The following is a 14,977-nucleotide window of genomic DNA, read 5'->3' as shown; positions in this document are numbered from 1 at the left end:
TCCCCCATGTTAGTTCTAGCTCGTCCCATGTTAGTTCTAGCTAGTTGGGCAAGTTAGAACTAACAACATTCGAAGCGATATAACGAGAGATAAAAAATGAGCCCAAGTGAAAGGAAGACATCGTGTGATAGACAATATAAAGGGCTATACACCGGTGAAAACGTTGGTGAAAACAGAGACCGGAGGTGGCCGTAAAACATGCGCGAAGTCGGCACGGCGCTGCTATTTTCTGCTCGCTGCTGTCGTCGAGCGATGTTTCAGAATTTACCGAGAGAGATAGAGACTGAGTTAGAGCGTGATACAAATTGGAGGTGATAGGCAACATGTAGGGCTAGTCAACAAAGAAGAAATCGGCGGAAACGGAGATTGGAGGTGATCGGAAAGTGCGTACGAAGTTGGCATAAAACTACAATTTTCTGTAGTGCAATTTCTCGCCGTTCGGGTTTGTTCTTCACTGTTCGGAGCTTTTCGTCGTTGTCCGGGCTTGCCGGAGGTGGGAGGAGGTTGCCGGGGTCGTCGGGGTGTCTCGGTTGGCTCCGTTGTAGGTGGGAGGAGCTTTTTCTCAAGTTAGTTCTAAGCTCTTTGGCTCTCAAGTTAGTTCTAATTTACCTCATGTTAGTTCTAACACGTCTCATGTTAGTTCTAGCATGTCCTATGTTAGTTCTAGTTAGTTTTAGGTCTAATTCATCTTAGTTCTAGGCCCTTGGGCTCTCAATTTGGTTCTAACTTGTCCTATGCTAGTTCTAATTTGCCTCATGTTAGTTTTAGCTCGCCCCATGTTAGTTCTAACTTGCTCCATGTTAGTTCTAACTTGTCCCATGTTAGTTCTAGCCCGCCCCACGTTAGTTCTAGCTCGTCCCATGTTAGTCTAGCTAGTTAGGCAAGTTAGAACTAACAATATTCAAAACGATATAACGAGAGATAAAAAATGAGCCCAAGTGAAAGGAAGATACCGTGTGATAGACAATATAAAGGGCTACACATCGGTGAAGACGGTGGTGAAAACGGAGACCGGAGGTGGCCGGAAAACTCGTGCGAAGTCGGCATAGCACTGCAGTTTTGTGCCGACTTCGCACGCACTTTTCGATTACCTCCAATCTCCATTTTCACCGATTTCTTCTTTGGTGACTAGCCCTACATGTTGCCTATCACCTCTAATTTGTATCACACTCTAACTCAGTCTCTATCTCTCTCGGTAACGTCCGAAACATCGCTCGACGGCAGCAGCGAGCAGAAAATAGCAGCGCCGTGCCGACTTCGCGCGCGTTTTCCGGCCACCTTCGGTCTCCGTTTTCACCACCGTCTTCGCCGGTGTGTAACCCTTTATATTGTCTATCACACGGTATCTTCCTTTCACTTGGGCTCATTTTCTACCTCATGTTATATCGCTTCTAATATTGTTAGTTCTAACTTACCCCCAACTAGCTAGAACTAACATAGGGAGATGAGAGAGCTGGGTTTGAGGGGATTGAAGAGATTAGATAAGATTATTTTGAGGATTTTAACTTAGCTGGTATGTAATAATTGCTAAAAAGGGACTACAGTATAAAGTGTCACACTTCAAGGGGCTGAATCACATGGGGGAAACTAAGAGGGGCTGCAGCACATGAAGTTTTTGTTTTTGGGGCCTGGACACATTTTTTCCCTTGATCTTAACTACCCTCAATTAAAAATAATCTCTTTAATATATTTTTGATGTTTAATAACTAATTAATACAACAAATTTTTAAAAAAGCTTGATTTAAAAGTGAGTCGACATAACTGATTGTAAAAAATAAATCATTTTATGTAAAATTTAAAAATAAAATATAGTTTCCATAAAATGATATTATTTTAAAGATAGACCCTTGAATCTATATTAGTTATATGATATATGAACTGTTGGATAGCAGGTTCCTAATATGTTTCCTAATTTGTTTTGGTAACATGTTATTGGGATTCCTAATCTGTTTTGGTAACATGATTCCAAATCTGTTTTGGTAACAGGTTATTAGGATTCCTAATATGTTTTATTTTTTGCTTTAGAATTCCTAGTATGTTTATGATTTTAGGATTTCTATATATATGGAACAATTGGAAGAGAGAATTGAGAAAAAAATTGGGGATATTTGGAGCACAAAAAGAGGTATTTTCTGAGCTATTAGTTAGGGTTTTGTTTGGAGAGAATTAGAGATTTGTTTGTGAGATTAATTGGTGAGTTTGAATAATTTGTAATATCAGTTTGTACTCTTCTTCTCTATTAGTGAAAAACTATATCCCGTTCTTATCCCGTGGACGTAGGTAACTTACCGAACCACGTTAAAATTGGTTGTTTGTGTTGGTGGCATTGATTTGGTTCGTTTGGCCTTCTCTCGACGTTCGTTTGATTTGATTTCTCGTAGCACATTGGTTTGGTTGTTTGGCTTCCGCAGCGCTCAACAAGTGGTATCAGAGCTCGGGCTACGCTTGGGCTATTTAGAGGAGTAGGTCATTTTAGAGTCTTGCCTAGGGCTTCGTTTGGTGATAAAGGTGAGATCTTTTTTGTAAAGACTCTATCTTTTTCAGTTTTGGATCTATTCTTTATTTGTTCCGCATTTGTTTTGGTGCTTTGAGAAAGATGGTCGTTTTGGATCTATTCTTTATTTGTTCCGCATTTGTTTTGGTGCTTTGAGAAAGATGGTCGGGAAAGAAGGAGTTGTGGAGGGTACTTCCATTTGTTTTGGTGCTTTGAGAAAGATGGTCGGGAAAGAAGGAGTTGTGGAGGGTACTTCCGGCGTGAATATCGTCCAAAGTTAATATCCACTCTATGAAGATAGATGTGGAGAAGTTTAATGGCACAAATAATTTTGGTCTTTGGAGATATGAACTATTGAATGCGCTCAATGGACAAAATTTAGAAGATACTTTGGAGTTGGACGGGAAATCGGACGACATTGAAGAGAAGGTTTGGAAAAAGATAAATAGAATGACGTGTGGTGTGATTAGATCTTGTTTGACTCAAGATTTAAAATATGATGTGATCAATGAGACTGACTCAAGATTTAAAATATGATGTGATCAATGAGACTTCGGCTAAGAAGATTTGGGAGATCCTAGAGGGAAAGTATTTGACCAAGAGTGTAGAATGAGACTTCGGCTAAGAAGATTTGGGAGATCCTAGAGGGAAAGTATTTGACCAAGAGTGTAGAGAACCACTTGCATTTGAAGAGGAGGATTTATCGCTTGCAATTGAAGAAGAAGACCTCCATTGGTGATCACATGAAGCTTCTTACGGATTTGACGAATATAGATGTGATGATTGAAGATAAGGACAAGGCGTTATTGTTGTTGAGTTTCTTGCCTGACGAGGAATATGAGACCTTCGTTCTTACTCTTATTAATGGGAAGACATCTCTTTCTTATAGTGAGGTCATCGCTGCACTTATGAATTATCAGCTTCAAAAGAAGGATAAGAAGACTTCAGTTGAGCCGGTAGAGGGGGCATTGGTCGCAAGAGCAAAGAGTCCAAATCGTGGTAGGAGGTCGCAGTCTAGAGAGGCACATCTTAGAGTTCGTAGGAATCAGTGTGCTTTTTGTAAAGAGGATGGATATTGAAAAGCCGAATACCCAAAGTTGGTTGATCGAGCCAGGAAGAATAAGGGGAAAGCTATTCAAGCTTCAGAGGTGAATGTTATCAAGGCTAGTGGCAATAATTCTGATTCTGATTCTTCAAGCTACTCGTTATCTGCACTACCATCAGTTTGTGTTACCGACTCTACAAAGTAGATGTTGGATTCGGGTGCTTCTTACCATATTTGTCCTAGGAGGGATTGGTTCTCCAGCTTTCAGGGGTTGAAAAGAGGGGGGGTCGTGCTCATGGGTAATGATCATGAATGTTCTATTAGTGGTATCGGTACCGTTCGGATTAGGATGAGTGACGGAGTGATTCGGGAGTTGGTTGGAGTGAGGTTCGTTCATCAGTTGAAGAAGAACATCATTTCACTTGGAGTTTTGAAGGCAGTAGGCTATAGAGTAACATTGGTCGATTCACATTTGAAGGTCACATTAGGGTCCATGATTGTGATGAAGGGCATTAGGAGGAATAATTTGTATTATTTGATTGAGAGCATATTGTTTGATAGAGAGCTGACGACTTCTTTGGATTTGGCTAGACTGTGGTATTTGTTGAGGCTGGGTTGTTTGAATTGTTATGTCGTGCATGGTTTATTAAGGAGTGTTTTGACCTGCAGATTGAAGTCCTTTGAGCACATTGGTATGAGCAAGAAGGCCGATATGGAATTTGGCACTTTTATCTATCGATCAAGGGGTCTATTAGGTGGTGTTCAGTCAGGTAATTGGGGGTTTTTCAAGGAGGCATCATTGAGAGGTAATCAGTATTTGGTTTTCGTAGTTGGGGATTGTTCTAGGCATTAGTGGGTTGCAACCAGGTCTCGTTGGTGTGAAGTCCTAGAAGTCAATAATAATTGAAAGAAGTGTATTGGAAGAAAGGTAACCCGTCGTTCAAGCTTTGGTAGGGGTTCTTTCTTGCATTTGTGCCGAACTCATGGCAGTTTGAGACACTTCATTGATGTAGAGACATTGGGATGACGAGATGAGATGATAGTTTTGATGGATCGTTCCTTACTGGAGGGGGATCGGCGTTAGTTGTCGAGCATTGGTTTTGGTTTTGGAGCTTCGACATATTTGGGTCATCTTAGTCATAGATTGCTGACTGCTGTGTGTAGAGATTTTGGATCTGGTGGAGCTGCTTCTGATTTTGGGTTGCATAGGATATTTGGTTGCCCAGCATTTGATTACATCGAGGATGTTAGATTTGATCTGATTGCACGTTTGAGATTCAGATGTTCGTTTGATTATCAGTTAGGAGCTTTTGATTTTGTTCTGAGCATGTATGTCACATTTGATTCTCGGCAGGTGGAGAGTGTTGATCAGATTATTGGGATATCGCAGTGGGTGGAGGGTGATGCTACTTCACATTGGGTGGAGATTACTCTACATACTCCAGATCATACTGCATCGTTTGGGATTCTAGCTGAAATGACACTGTTTGGAGATCATTTGGATTTGGATGCAGATGATGAGTTGGTTTTGGATTCGAGTGCAGCTGGTGGACATATTTTGGATACGGACATTAGTTCACCTCAGGTGGAGGTGTTTGATTTGTTTTAGTTTGGGGCCATTGAGCGCTATCAGTTGCAGATCCGTTGGTGATATTGGTGAAGAGTTGTAAACTTTTCTATTTGATTGAGGGTCTTTGGAGGCCGTTTGGGTGAACTACGTGAAGACTTGATTCATTGGGTAAGAAGATATGTAGGCAGTCATTTATGATGCAGCCGGTTTGGTGAGTTGATACCGACATTTGGAGTTTGTTCGCATTCTCGTTTGGGTTCTCGACTTGTTGTGGATTGAGTCCGTTGTCGTGGATTTGTTCCACTTCATACTGGACGCAACAAGTGAGATGTTTGTTTGGTATTGGTGTCGGGTTAGTTTTGGGAAAACTTCGCCGTGGTGGAGAATTGTTAGATAGCAGGTTCTTAATATGTTTTCTAATTTATTTTGGTAACAGGTTATTGAGATTCCTAATCTGTTTTGGTAACATGTTATTAGGATTCCTAATCTGCTTTGTTTTTTGTTTTAGGATTCCTAGTATGTTTATGATTTTAGGATTTCTATATATATGGAAGAATTGGAAGAGAGAATTGAGAAAAAAATTAAGGATATTTGGAGCACAGAAAAGAGGTATTTTCTGAGCTATTGGTTAAGGTTTTGTTTGGAGAGAATTAGAGATTTGTTGGTGAGATTAATTGGTGAGTTTGAGTGATTTGTAATATGAGTTTGTACTCTTCTTCTCTATTAGTGAAAAACTCTATTCCCTTCTTGCCTCGTGGACGTAGGTAACTTGCCGAACCACGTTAAAATTGGTTGTTTGTGTTTGTGGCATTGATTTGGTTCGTTTGGCCTTCTCTCGACGTCCGTTTGATTTGATTTCTCGTAGCACGTTGGTTTGGTTATTTGGCTTCCGCAGCGCTCAACATGAACAACAGGAAGTGACCCCGGCCTCTTCTAGTTTTTTTGCCCTTTTGAAGTAATTCCAATAACCTTTCTTTTAACTTTTCATTAAAACCACATAAATTAAATTATAGCTTGATCAATCTAATTGTCCGGCACAACCAATTCATTCCAAAATTCAATATACACAGTGATGATGGAAATCAAAAGTACGGTTTAAATATACTTCAAAACGAGAGCTTGTCATGTGATTACGGTCTACATCTAAACGGATAATTTGCTAAAATAGTACTTAATTCTTTTTCATACTAAAGATAAAAGGCCATAATCTGATTTTAAAGCTAACATTCTTTCTTACTCTTGCTTTCATCACTAAGCCAGCTGGGCCTCACTAACATAGTAACATGTTTGATTGCGTGTGGACCATCATCATTATTACATCCTCAGATTCATCATCGATTACGACCACGTCCTCAGGAGGTCTACCTGTTGCTTGATCCTATCCATTTCTTTGGAAAAAATACTCGCATAGAATCATGTCATATAGTTTTCTGGAAAAAAATAATAAAATAAAATAAAATCACATCGTATAGAGAGAGGAAGAAGGACACTGCGTTTATTTTAGTGCTAAATATCAGAACCCCCCCCCCCCCACACCCCAACTTAGGTGTAATCAGAAAACCCCTCACGATAAAACCCCTCTAATTTAGGGGGCTTTTATGATCAAAGTTAAGAGATTTTCTGATAAAATCTCAAAGTTAAAAGGAAAGTTTTGCGATAATCTCGATCCTCAAAAGGGGATGTGTAGATATTTTGAAAGTTAACCGGGTTGTCCTATGATTGTCCAAAGTTCAAGAGGGTTTTCTCATATTTACCCTTTTATTATTATCAGTTTTAAATCAGTATAAACAGTTAAAGATTGATACGAACAAAATACTTAATCTCAATTCTGCTTACATGATTTGTTTTGGAGAGGGTCCCCTGCATGATTTTGTTCCCCCAGTTTCTTTATTAAAGCATCTGATGGGCTCAATGCGACACAAGGTGCACAACTCATTGAATAGTTTAGTAGTCCAAACAGTACCGCATCCGGTCCTTTCGGGTCCACACCATGATGCTGGGCTGTGGGCCCATAAAACACCAGCCTGTCTGCTCGTGCCATGCTCGTGCATGAGACCTGGCATATATTCACCAAAGAGAATTTTTTTTTAAAAAAATTGACCTCATTTACTTTTAATTATAAAAATCTATTAATTTTGAGTTAATTACGATACCAATTAGTCGGAATTATCCACCCGACTAATTAGTAACCTAATTAGCAGCCGTAAACCTTTCCCGCTCATTGATCCCGTTTGTAATTAGGTTACTAATTAGTTGGAATTAACAACACCGACTAATTAGTATCGTAATTAACTCAAAGCGAATAGATTTCTATAATTAAAAATGGATTAGGTCTACTTCTTAAAAAAAAAAATTGTCAAGATGATTTTGAAAATTTCTTCTATATTCATCCCCTTGGAATATGTAACGTATACTGTTCTTATTACTAACAATAAATATTTGGCTATTCCTTGTTATTCAGCCCCCCGGGCCCCCCACCCCGCCACTATAAATTTGCTACTTCAGCGCTCAGCTTTCTCTCTCCTGACCCTACATTCTTGTTCTCGATTCCAAGGTTGTCCCTAGAGCTCTCATCTGTTTTTTTTTTGTATTTTCTAAGTGGCTAATAATGCCACATTTCCTCCTTGATTATCTCTCTCTCTCTTTTTTCCTTCAAAAATTCAAATGGGTTTTCTAGATTTGAGATAATATTTCTGTTGGGTATTTGACATAGTTAAGATCTCTTGAAGATTTTATCTTCTGGGTCAAAATTGTCTATATATAATTTCCTTTTTTCTGACTTAAAAGGAACAACAAAAAAGCAAGTTGTCCAACTTTGGGAAAATCGAAAAGTTGTTTTTTTCTTTGTCGAGAGACGACGGTCACTTTTGCTTTAGTGAATTTATTTGTTTCACGTTCTTAAATCCTCAACTTGAATGATGGTGTGTGTTCTTTTTTTGGCAGTATATAGTGTTTTTTTTCTTTTGGTGAAGTATTTTTGATTTGTATTGAACTAATTCCTGTAGTTGACGATGTCGAAGACTGGAGCTTTAGATCTTGCATCTGGGCTTGGAGGAAAGATCAACAAGAAGGAGGTTGAATCTGCTGTGGAACAGTAATTTTTTTCCCCTCGAAGCTTGTTTTAATTGAACTTTTTTAGTAGTTAAATATTGCTTGGTTTCTGTGACTCTTGACAGTGAGTCTATGATCTGTCATCTCTTTTTCGGATCTTTGTTTATTTTACTTATTTGAGCTGTAAATTAATAATCAATAATCAGAGAGAGTATTTAATACCTGGGACTTAGTAAAAAATATTTTGTTTTTCATTGTTGAATCTATAAGAAAAGAATGATGGTTGTGTTTTGATTTTTGTCAATGGTGGAATATGATGTTTAGGATTCTTATTTTTTAAATTAAAAGAATTATATGAGTTTAAACTAAAAAAGATCTGATTTTTATCTCAAGCAAAGTAAATTGGATGTGGAATTATTGCAAAGATCTTGTAGTTTTGAATCAATTAACTTTTTTTTTTTATGTTCATTTGCCTAGGTATGAGAAGTACCATGTTTACCATGGTGGGGATGAGGAAACAAGGAAAACTAATTACAGCGATATGGTAAGGCATTTAGTCGTCTTTTCTATTCTCTGTTTTTTTTTCCTTCAAATAGATATTTGATGATTTCTCTTCTTCTTCCATTCATTATTTATTAGATCTGTTTATGTATTCTTTATCCCTAGTCATCTTCATCTGATTTGAACGAACTTGCGAGATAGCAGAGTTCTGAATCGACTGCTTTATTAGGTGCTGATGTTGATTACTGGGTCCTGCATTTGAGTTTGACTGCATGAGTAATCAATGTGACTTAAGAAACTTTTCTGTCTGGTAGATGGTTACAGTTAATGAGTCAGATTCTACAGAGAAAGCCCTCTTACTCAAATTCGGCAACCATAATCAGGCCAATATGAATTTTACTGGGCTTTTATTGCCAAGCTGATCCGATTGTCTCTTCGCTCAAATTCACCAATCTAAATTTACCAATAGTAATCAACCTAATATGAGTTTCACTGAGCTTTTTGTGCCAAGCTGATCTTAGTGTGAGCTCTGTACTAAGAGATTCAAAGCTTTTTTTTTTCTCGAACTGATCTAATTCTAAGCATTGTACTCAAGGGGATCAATGGTGCTTTATTATATCCAGTACTCTTGAGCTAAACTAATTTAAGTCTGAGCATTTCTCAAGGGTGTCTGTCACTGAATTGAATGGAAATAGATGCCAAAGCGAGATGGGTTACCAGTGGGATGGGCTTTGATATGAGTAGAATGGAAGGAGAAGGTGAATTTAAGTTAATTGGGTTCAACACTTGACAGCTTAAAGAGGACAAAAGTTTAGGCTAGTCTGATTCGTATATTTGCAGTTACGTTATTTGATTATTTGAAGATCGTGGTAGTTTAACTCTATGCTTCACGTAGTTTCAGTTTCTATTTGAGAAAGTCCAACTTGGAGTCCTTGCACATGTGGAGTATATTTGCCCATATTACAGCCTCATAGAGCGGCTTTTATTGTACACTTCCCTCGTTATTGTTGAGTCTGTAAATAATTCATTTCTGGTGTCAATGTGTTTAATATAAATTCCAAATGCAAGTGTCATTTCGTTTGTGCTATCATTTATGACAAATTTGTAAAACAAGCAAACAAACAACAATAACACAACAACAATAAAGCCTTGTTCCAAATTTTTGGGTCAGTTACATGAATCATATTCCTCCATTCATTATGACAAGTATGTAAAAAAGAAAATTTAAAAATGTAACATTTTATCAGGCAAGATTGACAAGTGATTTAATGCTGTCTGTTAATGCCTAACAGAAAATAGGACCCCATTGTTTCACTGTGACATCTTATAAGCAGATAACGTATTCTCCTGGAATCACTTTGTTAAATTTCTCTTAGGTCTTACTAAGCTCCTGCTTATATGTGCACTAACAACCTCTAGTTGATCATTGAGCCACATTTACTAGACAATTTGATTTCTTGTTGTTGGACATATATGATTGTAATTTTTTTCCTTTCTAGGGCACTTTCAGCTTTGATCTTTGGCCCACTTACCAGACATTAATTTAGTGTTATTGGCCAAATGTGGTTGTCTGTGTACACTTTGCACATAAAACTTAGTTGAATGCACATAAAGTCATGAGTTTGGCTTAACAGTTAAAGCATTATGATAAAGCTACTGTAAATGTTAGTTAAAGACAGCCAAAGTTAATTGTATGCTTGACGAACTTGTGTACTTGTGAAACAAACGCTCAATGCAGAAGCTTATATGCATTCAACTTTTATTCTTTGTGTCTGACAGCTTCTGATTCTGTATAAAGAGATTGCTTTCTTACATATGATTGAGTACTACGCATTTAATACAATCTAATGAGTGATATTATAGTTTCGGTAATGCTTTGTGAAGCTTTTATTTCTCCATTCCTTGTAAACTTGTACTCATCGATTGTGTTTGTTGTTGCTCACAAATCATTTTCGATTAGGCAAGAATATTTGCAATTAGTTTGATCATATAAATAGTTATGGCCAGACAATCCCCTTTTTGACATCATTTCTGTACATTGTCATTAGACAGTGAACTGCTAAGGAACACAAAACAATTAATTTTTTATTTTTATCCTCCAGTGCTAACCCTGTTGAGTGGCAGTTTAGCAGTAAACAATAATTGGTGTATTTCGTACCCTTGTAATTTATTATTGCATGATAAGCGTGACCGACTCTGCTTCATTTATGTTGTATCTTCAGGTAAATAAATACTATGATCTTGCTACTAGCTTCTATGAATTTGGCTGGGGAGAGTCCTTTCACTTCGCTCCCAGGTTAGCATGAACTTATAGCTGAATAGGAATTATAGTGTTTCATAAGTTTCTTCTTATTGTTGCATTATTTTGCGTTGCTTATGCTAACAATAATGAATTTACTAATGCTCCAATTCTTTTTTAGATGGAAGGGGGAGTCCTTACGTGAAAGCATCAAGCGTCATGAACACTTCCTGGCACTCCAACTAGGATTGAAAAGTGGAATGAAGGTTTACCCTTTCTATTGCTTATGAGAATGATGATTATACTTATAGTTTTTCATCGAATAATGTGTATTTTCTTTTCTTTTTCTTTTTTTTAATTGTAGGTATTGGACGTGGGTTGTGGAATTGGCGGACCATTAAGAGAAATAGCTAGGTTTAGGTAATGTTCTTCCTGTTAACTGTTTTCCATCCTCTGAATCATTTGGGCTTTTCCTATTGATTCTTTGTACATCACCTTTTATCTATACTAAACATTGTGCTATCGTATTATACTCATTGCGTATTGAATTTAACACCTTACATGACATAACTACTGAGGAAGCTGAATCCTAGGAAAGCTGATTGTTGTGTACTAAAGCCACCTTTTTCATCAAGCTTGAAAACAGAAAAATTGTCTTTGCTCAGTCTTCATAAGCTTCTCATACCCAGCTACACTTTATCGTTTCATCTTGGAGAACGGTTCAAGTACTATTTTTCCCCGTAACTTGTTTAATCAAAATCAACTGAGAGCCATGCCGTGGCAGTTTTGTTTTCTTTTTTTGTTTTTCCTTTTTCAGAGCTTAATTTCCTTGGGTAATAATTTTCTGTTATAGCATAGTACATATCTTGCTTTTCAAGGGCATGAACCACTTACTTTGAAGTTGTCTGAAGATTAAAACATTTTTTGAAATATGTTGCATGCTTTGTAGATGATACTTGAAGTAATCATATCTGCTATATCATGCATGCTACATTATTGGAAGAAAAATGCATTAAACAAACTATGCTACATTATTGGAAGATAAAATATATTTTGGGGCTATTTTACCTGTGAATGTCTTACAGTGTTCTTTCGTAGAAACTCTATGTCCTGTTTCTTTTTGTGTTACTTCCATTTTGTTTTGTAATTATTACATTTGATGGTATATATGTTTTTGTTTAACTCTGGATTATTATTTTATGACTTTGGGCTCAACTAAGGTAAAAGTTAACCTGACGAAATGCATATAAACCTTGCAGTTCTACATCCATTACTGGGCTGAACAACAATGAGTACCAGATATCTAGGGGAGTGGTTAGTGCATATTCTTTTTGATTCATCCAATTTGAGTATTAACTCTGATATTCTAGCTAGACTAAGAAGTCTGCCTTTCTTTTTTACATCTATAACAAGGCAGAGTAATTAAATTTTGGAGAAAACATACTAATGAGCATCAACATACAGGAGCTAAACAAGGAATCGGGATTGGCTGAAAATTGTAATTTTGTTAAGGTACCGTCTTTTTTCCTCCTCATTGGCATCTGATTATATCGCATTGCCATTATGTAGCTGCTTATATAGCCAAAAAGTAATCACAAAATCAGTTGAAAGTGAAAAGTAATTACATAATTTATAATGTTTGAGCCTAACTGATCTTTTACATCTGCACGTATGCAGGCTGATTTCATGAAAATGCCATTCACAGATAGTACCTTCGATGCAATTTATGCAATTGAAGCAACATGTCATGCCCCTGATGCGGTTTGGACACACTCTTAACTTGAAATTATATATTTCTGTTCAAGTGAAAATATGTAAATCTTATTTTGTCAAATGATACAGCTAGGCTGCTACAAGGAGATTTACAGAGTGTTGAAGCCTGGTCAATGTTTTGCTGCCTATGAGTGGTGCATGACCGACCATTTTAACCCTGAAAATGAAGTACACCAGAAGATTAAAGCTGAAATTGAGCTTGGTAATGGCCTCCCTGATGTAAGATCAACAAGACAATGCCTTGAGGCCCTGAAACTTGCTGGATTCGAGGTAACAAATCCTGCTGATTTAGAACCTATCATTTTATGCAACTATTCTCATATAATTTGATAAATAATGATGATTCCTTAAAGGTTATATGGGAGAAGGACCTCGCTGTAGATTCACCTCTGCCATGGTATTTGCCATTGGACACTAGTGTTATCTCCATAACTAGCTTTCGATTGACATCTTTCGGAAGGTTTTTAACCAAATCCATGGTAAGGAATAATGTCGAAAGTAGTACCTTCTGTTTCTTTTGATCGTTTTTCTATTATAGCTGCAGGTTTATACTGGTTAATTCATTACTTTTCTGTTTGCAGGTCAAAGCACTAGAGTTTGTCCGTCTCGCCCCAGCAGGAAGCGATAGAGTTTCCTCATTTCTCGAGAAGGCAGCTGAAGGGCTTGTTGAAGGTGGAAGGTAAGAAATAATTGTGTGGTTATTGTAGGGCTCCTTATATAAGTAGAACCCCTTCACTACAGGGGTGAGCCACTTATAACCCATTTAAAAAAAAATACTAGCGCTTGAGACTATCGGATGTCCAACAGACTCCCAAATGGAGAGCTCTCTCTGTTTTCTTTATCCCTTACAAAGGTGTCGAATGACATAATTGTGTTGCAAGAGACCCCCTATTCCTTTACATATGTTGAGCACACATCCTTTAATGGTGTATATACAGAAAAACGAAGAGAGAACTCGGGGGTCTTAGCGCTAGTAAAAAGTTTTAATAGTAACCAATGGCTAATCTCCTTTAGTACAGGGAGTGTATGTGCAATTAATCCTTGTTTATACGGTGCCCTTCTCGTTTTGTTGCCTTCAACCTTGGAATAACATGGCATATAAATTTGCAGGAAGGAGATATTTACCCCAATGTACTTCTTCTTGGTCCGAAAGCCACACTCAGCCTCTTGAGATTCATGAGTGGTCAGTTATTAGCTGCAGAAGCCTCGGGGTTTCTGTTCGCCTGGGTGTAGGATTATGTTTTAACGAAAAATTGTCAACTTTTAAGCTTTATTTTTTAATTTTTTTAATTTAAACATGATTCAATTTCTCTGTCAAAACTTGGTTCTGAGTGAATGCGGGATGGCTTTTTGTGACCTTGATGTATTATCATCTCTATCAGGAAAAAAACAAAGCAAAGCCAGCTGTATGTTTTATGGGAGCGTTAGAACTGGACTGGTACTGTTGACTGTTGAAAGTTCTATGATTATATTAGTTCTCCAACTAATACATTTGTTCATAGTGGCTAAATCACTGTTATCAGTTTGTTATTCCAAGTTTTGTGAAACGGATTCATTTCTGCTAGTTTAGGATTAAGAGAGCGGCAGAGGTCGAACCATTGGCAGCTTCTTTGTAGTGGCTCATTGTCTCGAGAGGGACATAATGTCCGTGATCGTAATCAGCATGCATCTTTTCTGTCATCTTCTTTGTTTAATCCTACCTAATATACTTGCATCATAGATGTCATTTTAATCAAATATCTCTCTCACGTCCGATGTTCAAACAAATATCAACAAAGACGAGTATTAATACGATAATATGTTGTAGTTGTTTCCGCACAATATTCCTTTCACATCCACACTAATTTTTAGTACGTTCACCTGAAGCATTGCTTGTTTAGTTGATTAACAAATATCACCCGTTCGGTTGGTGAAAAGCGAAGCAAAAAGTAGAGGAATATTTTTCCCCCTTACCTGAAAACAGCTTTCAGCGTCAAATTTGGGGTGAAAAGTGAACAGAATTGTTTGTGTTATGGAATTAACACCATCTAGCTCTTCCGGAGAAAGGTGAAGTATATATATATATAGAGAGAGAGAGAGAGAGAGAGAGAGAGAGAGAAATATGGGTATGCTTGGTACCAAGAACAAATTTTGTGCTTGATAATAAGGTGGTACAATCCCCTCCACTCATTCAAAAGGTGAATATGATCCATCATTTGAATGAGTGGATAGGATTGCGTCACCTCACTACTAAACATAATTTTTTGTGTTTGGTACCAAGCATACTCATATTTCTTATATATATATATATATGGGTATGCTTGG

The 14,977-nt window shown here is 37.4% G+C and overlaps 1 protein-coding gene across 2 annotated transcripts; it reads left to right on the top strand.

The window, feature by feature from the left end:
* LOC109833715 (cycloartenol-C-24-methyltransferase 1) lies at positions 7,566 to 14,160 on the top strand. Of its 2 annotated transcripts, none has more exons than XM_020401501.1 (13): positions 7,566 to 7,663; positions 8,115 to 8,203; positions 8,638 to 8,704; positions 10,884 to 10,957; positions 11,082 to 11,166; positions 11,265 to 11,320; positions 12,160 to 12,214; positions 12,365 to 12,412; positions 12,578 to 12,661; positions 12,743 to 12,943; positions 13,027 to 13,152; positions 13,255 to 13,352; positions 13,784 to 14,160. In XM_020401501.1, the coding sequence occupies exons 2-13, from the start codon at positions 8,121 to 8,123 to the stop codon at positions 13,842 to 13,844; spliced, it is 1,038 nt and encodes a 345-aa protein (XP_020257090.1). In that variant the 5' UTR covers positions 7,566 to 7,663; positions 8,115 to 8,120; the 3' UTR covers positions 13,845 to 14,160. The 2 variants fall into 2 exon arrangements, with proteins under 2 accessions (XP_020257090.1, XP_020257089.1); XM_020401500.1 differs by lacking the exon at positions 7,566 to 7,663 and adding an exon at positions 7,768 to 8,030.

The sequence above is a fragment of the Asparagus officinalis genome, chromosome 3 (assembly GCF_001876935.1).
Source record: "Asparagus officinalis chromosome 3, Aspof.V1, whole genome shotgun sequence".
Classification (NCBI taxonomy): Eukaryota; Viridiplantae; Streptophyta; class Magnoliopsida; order Asparagales; family Asparagaceae; genus Asparagus; species Asparagus officinalis.
This window is presented reverse-complemented; position numbering and strand designations above follow the sequence as displayed.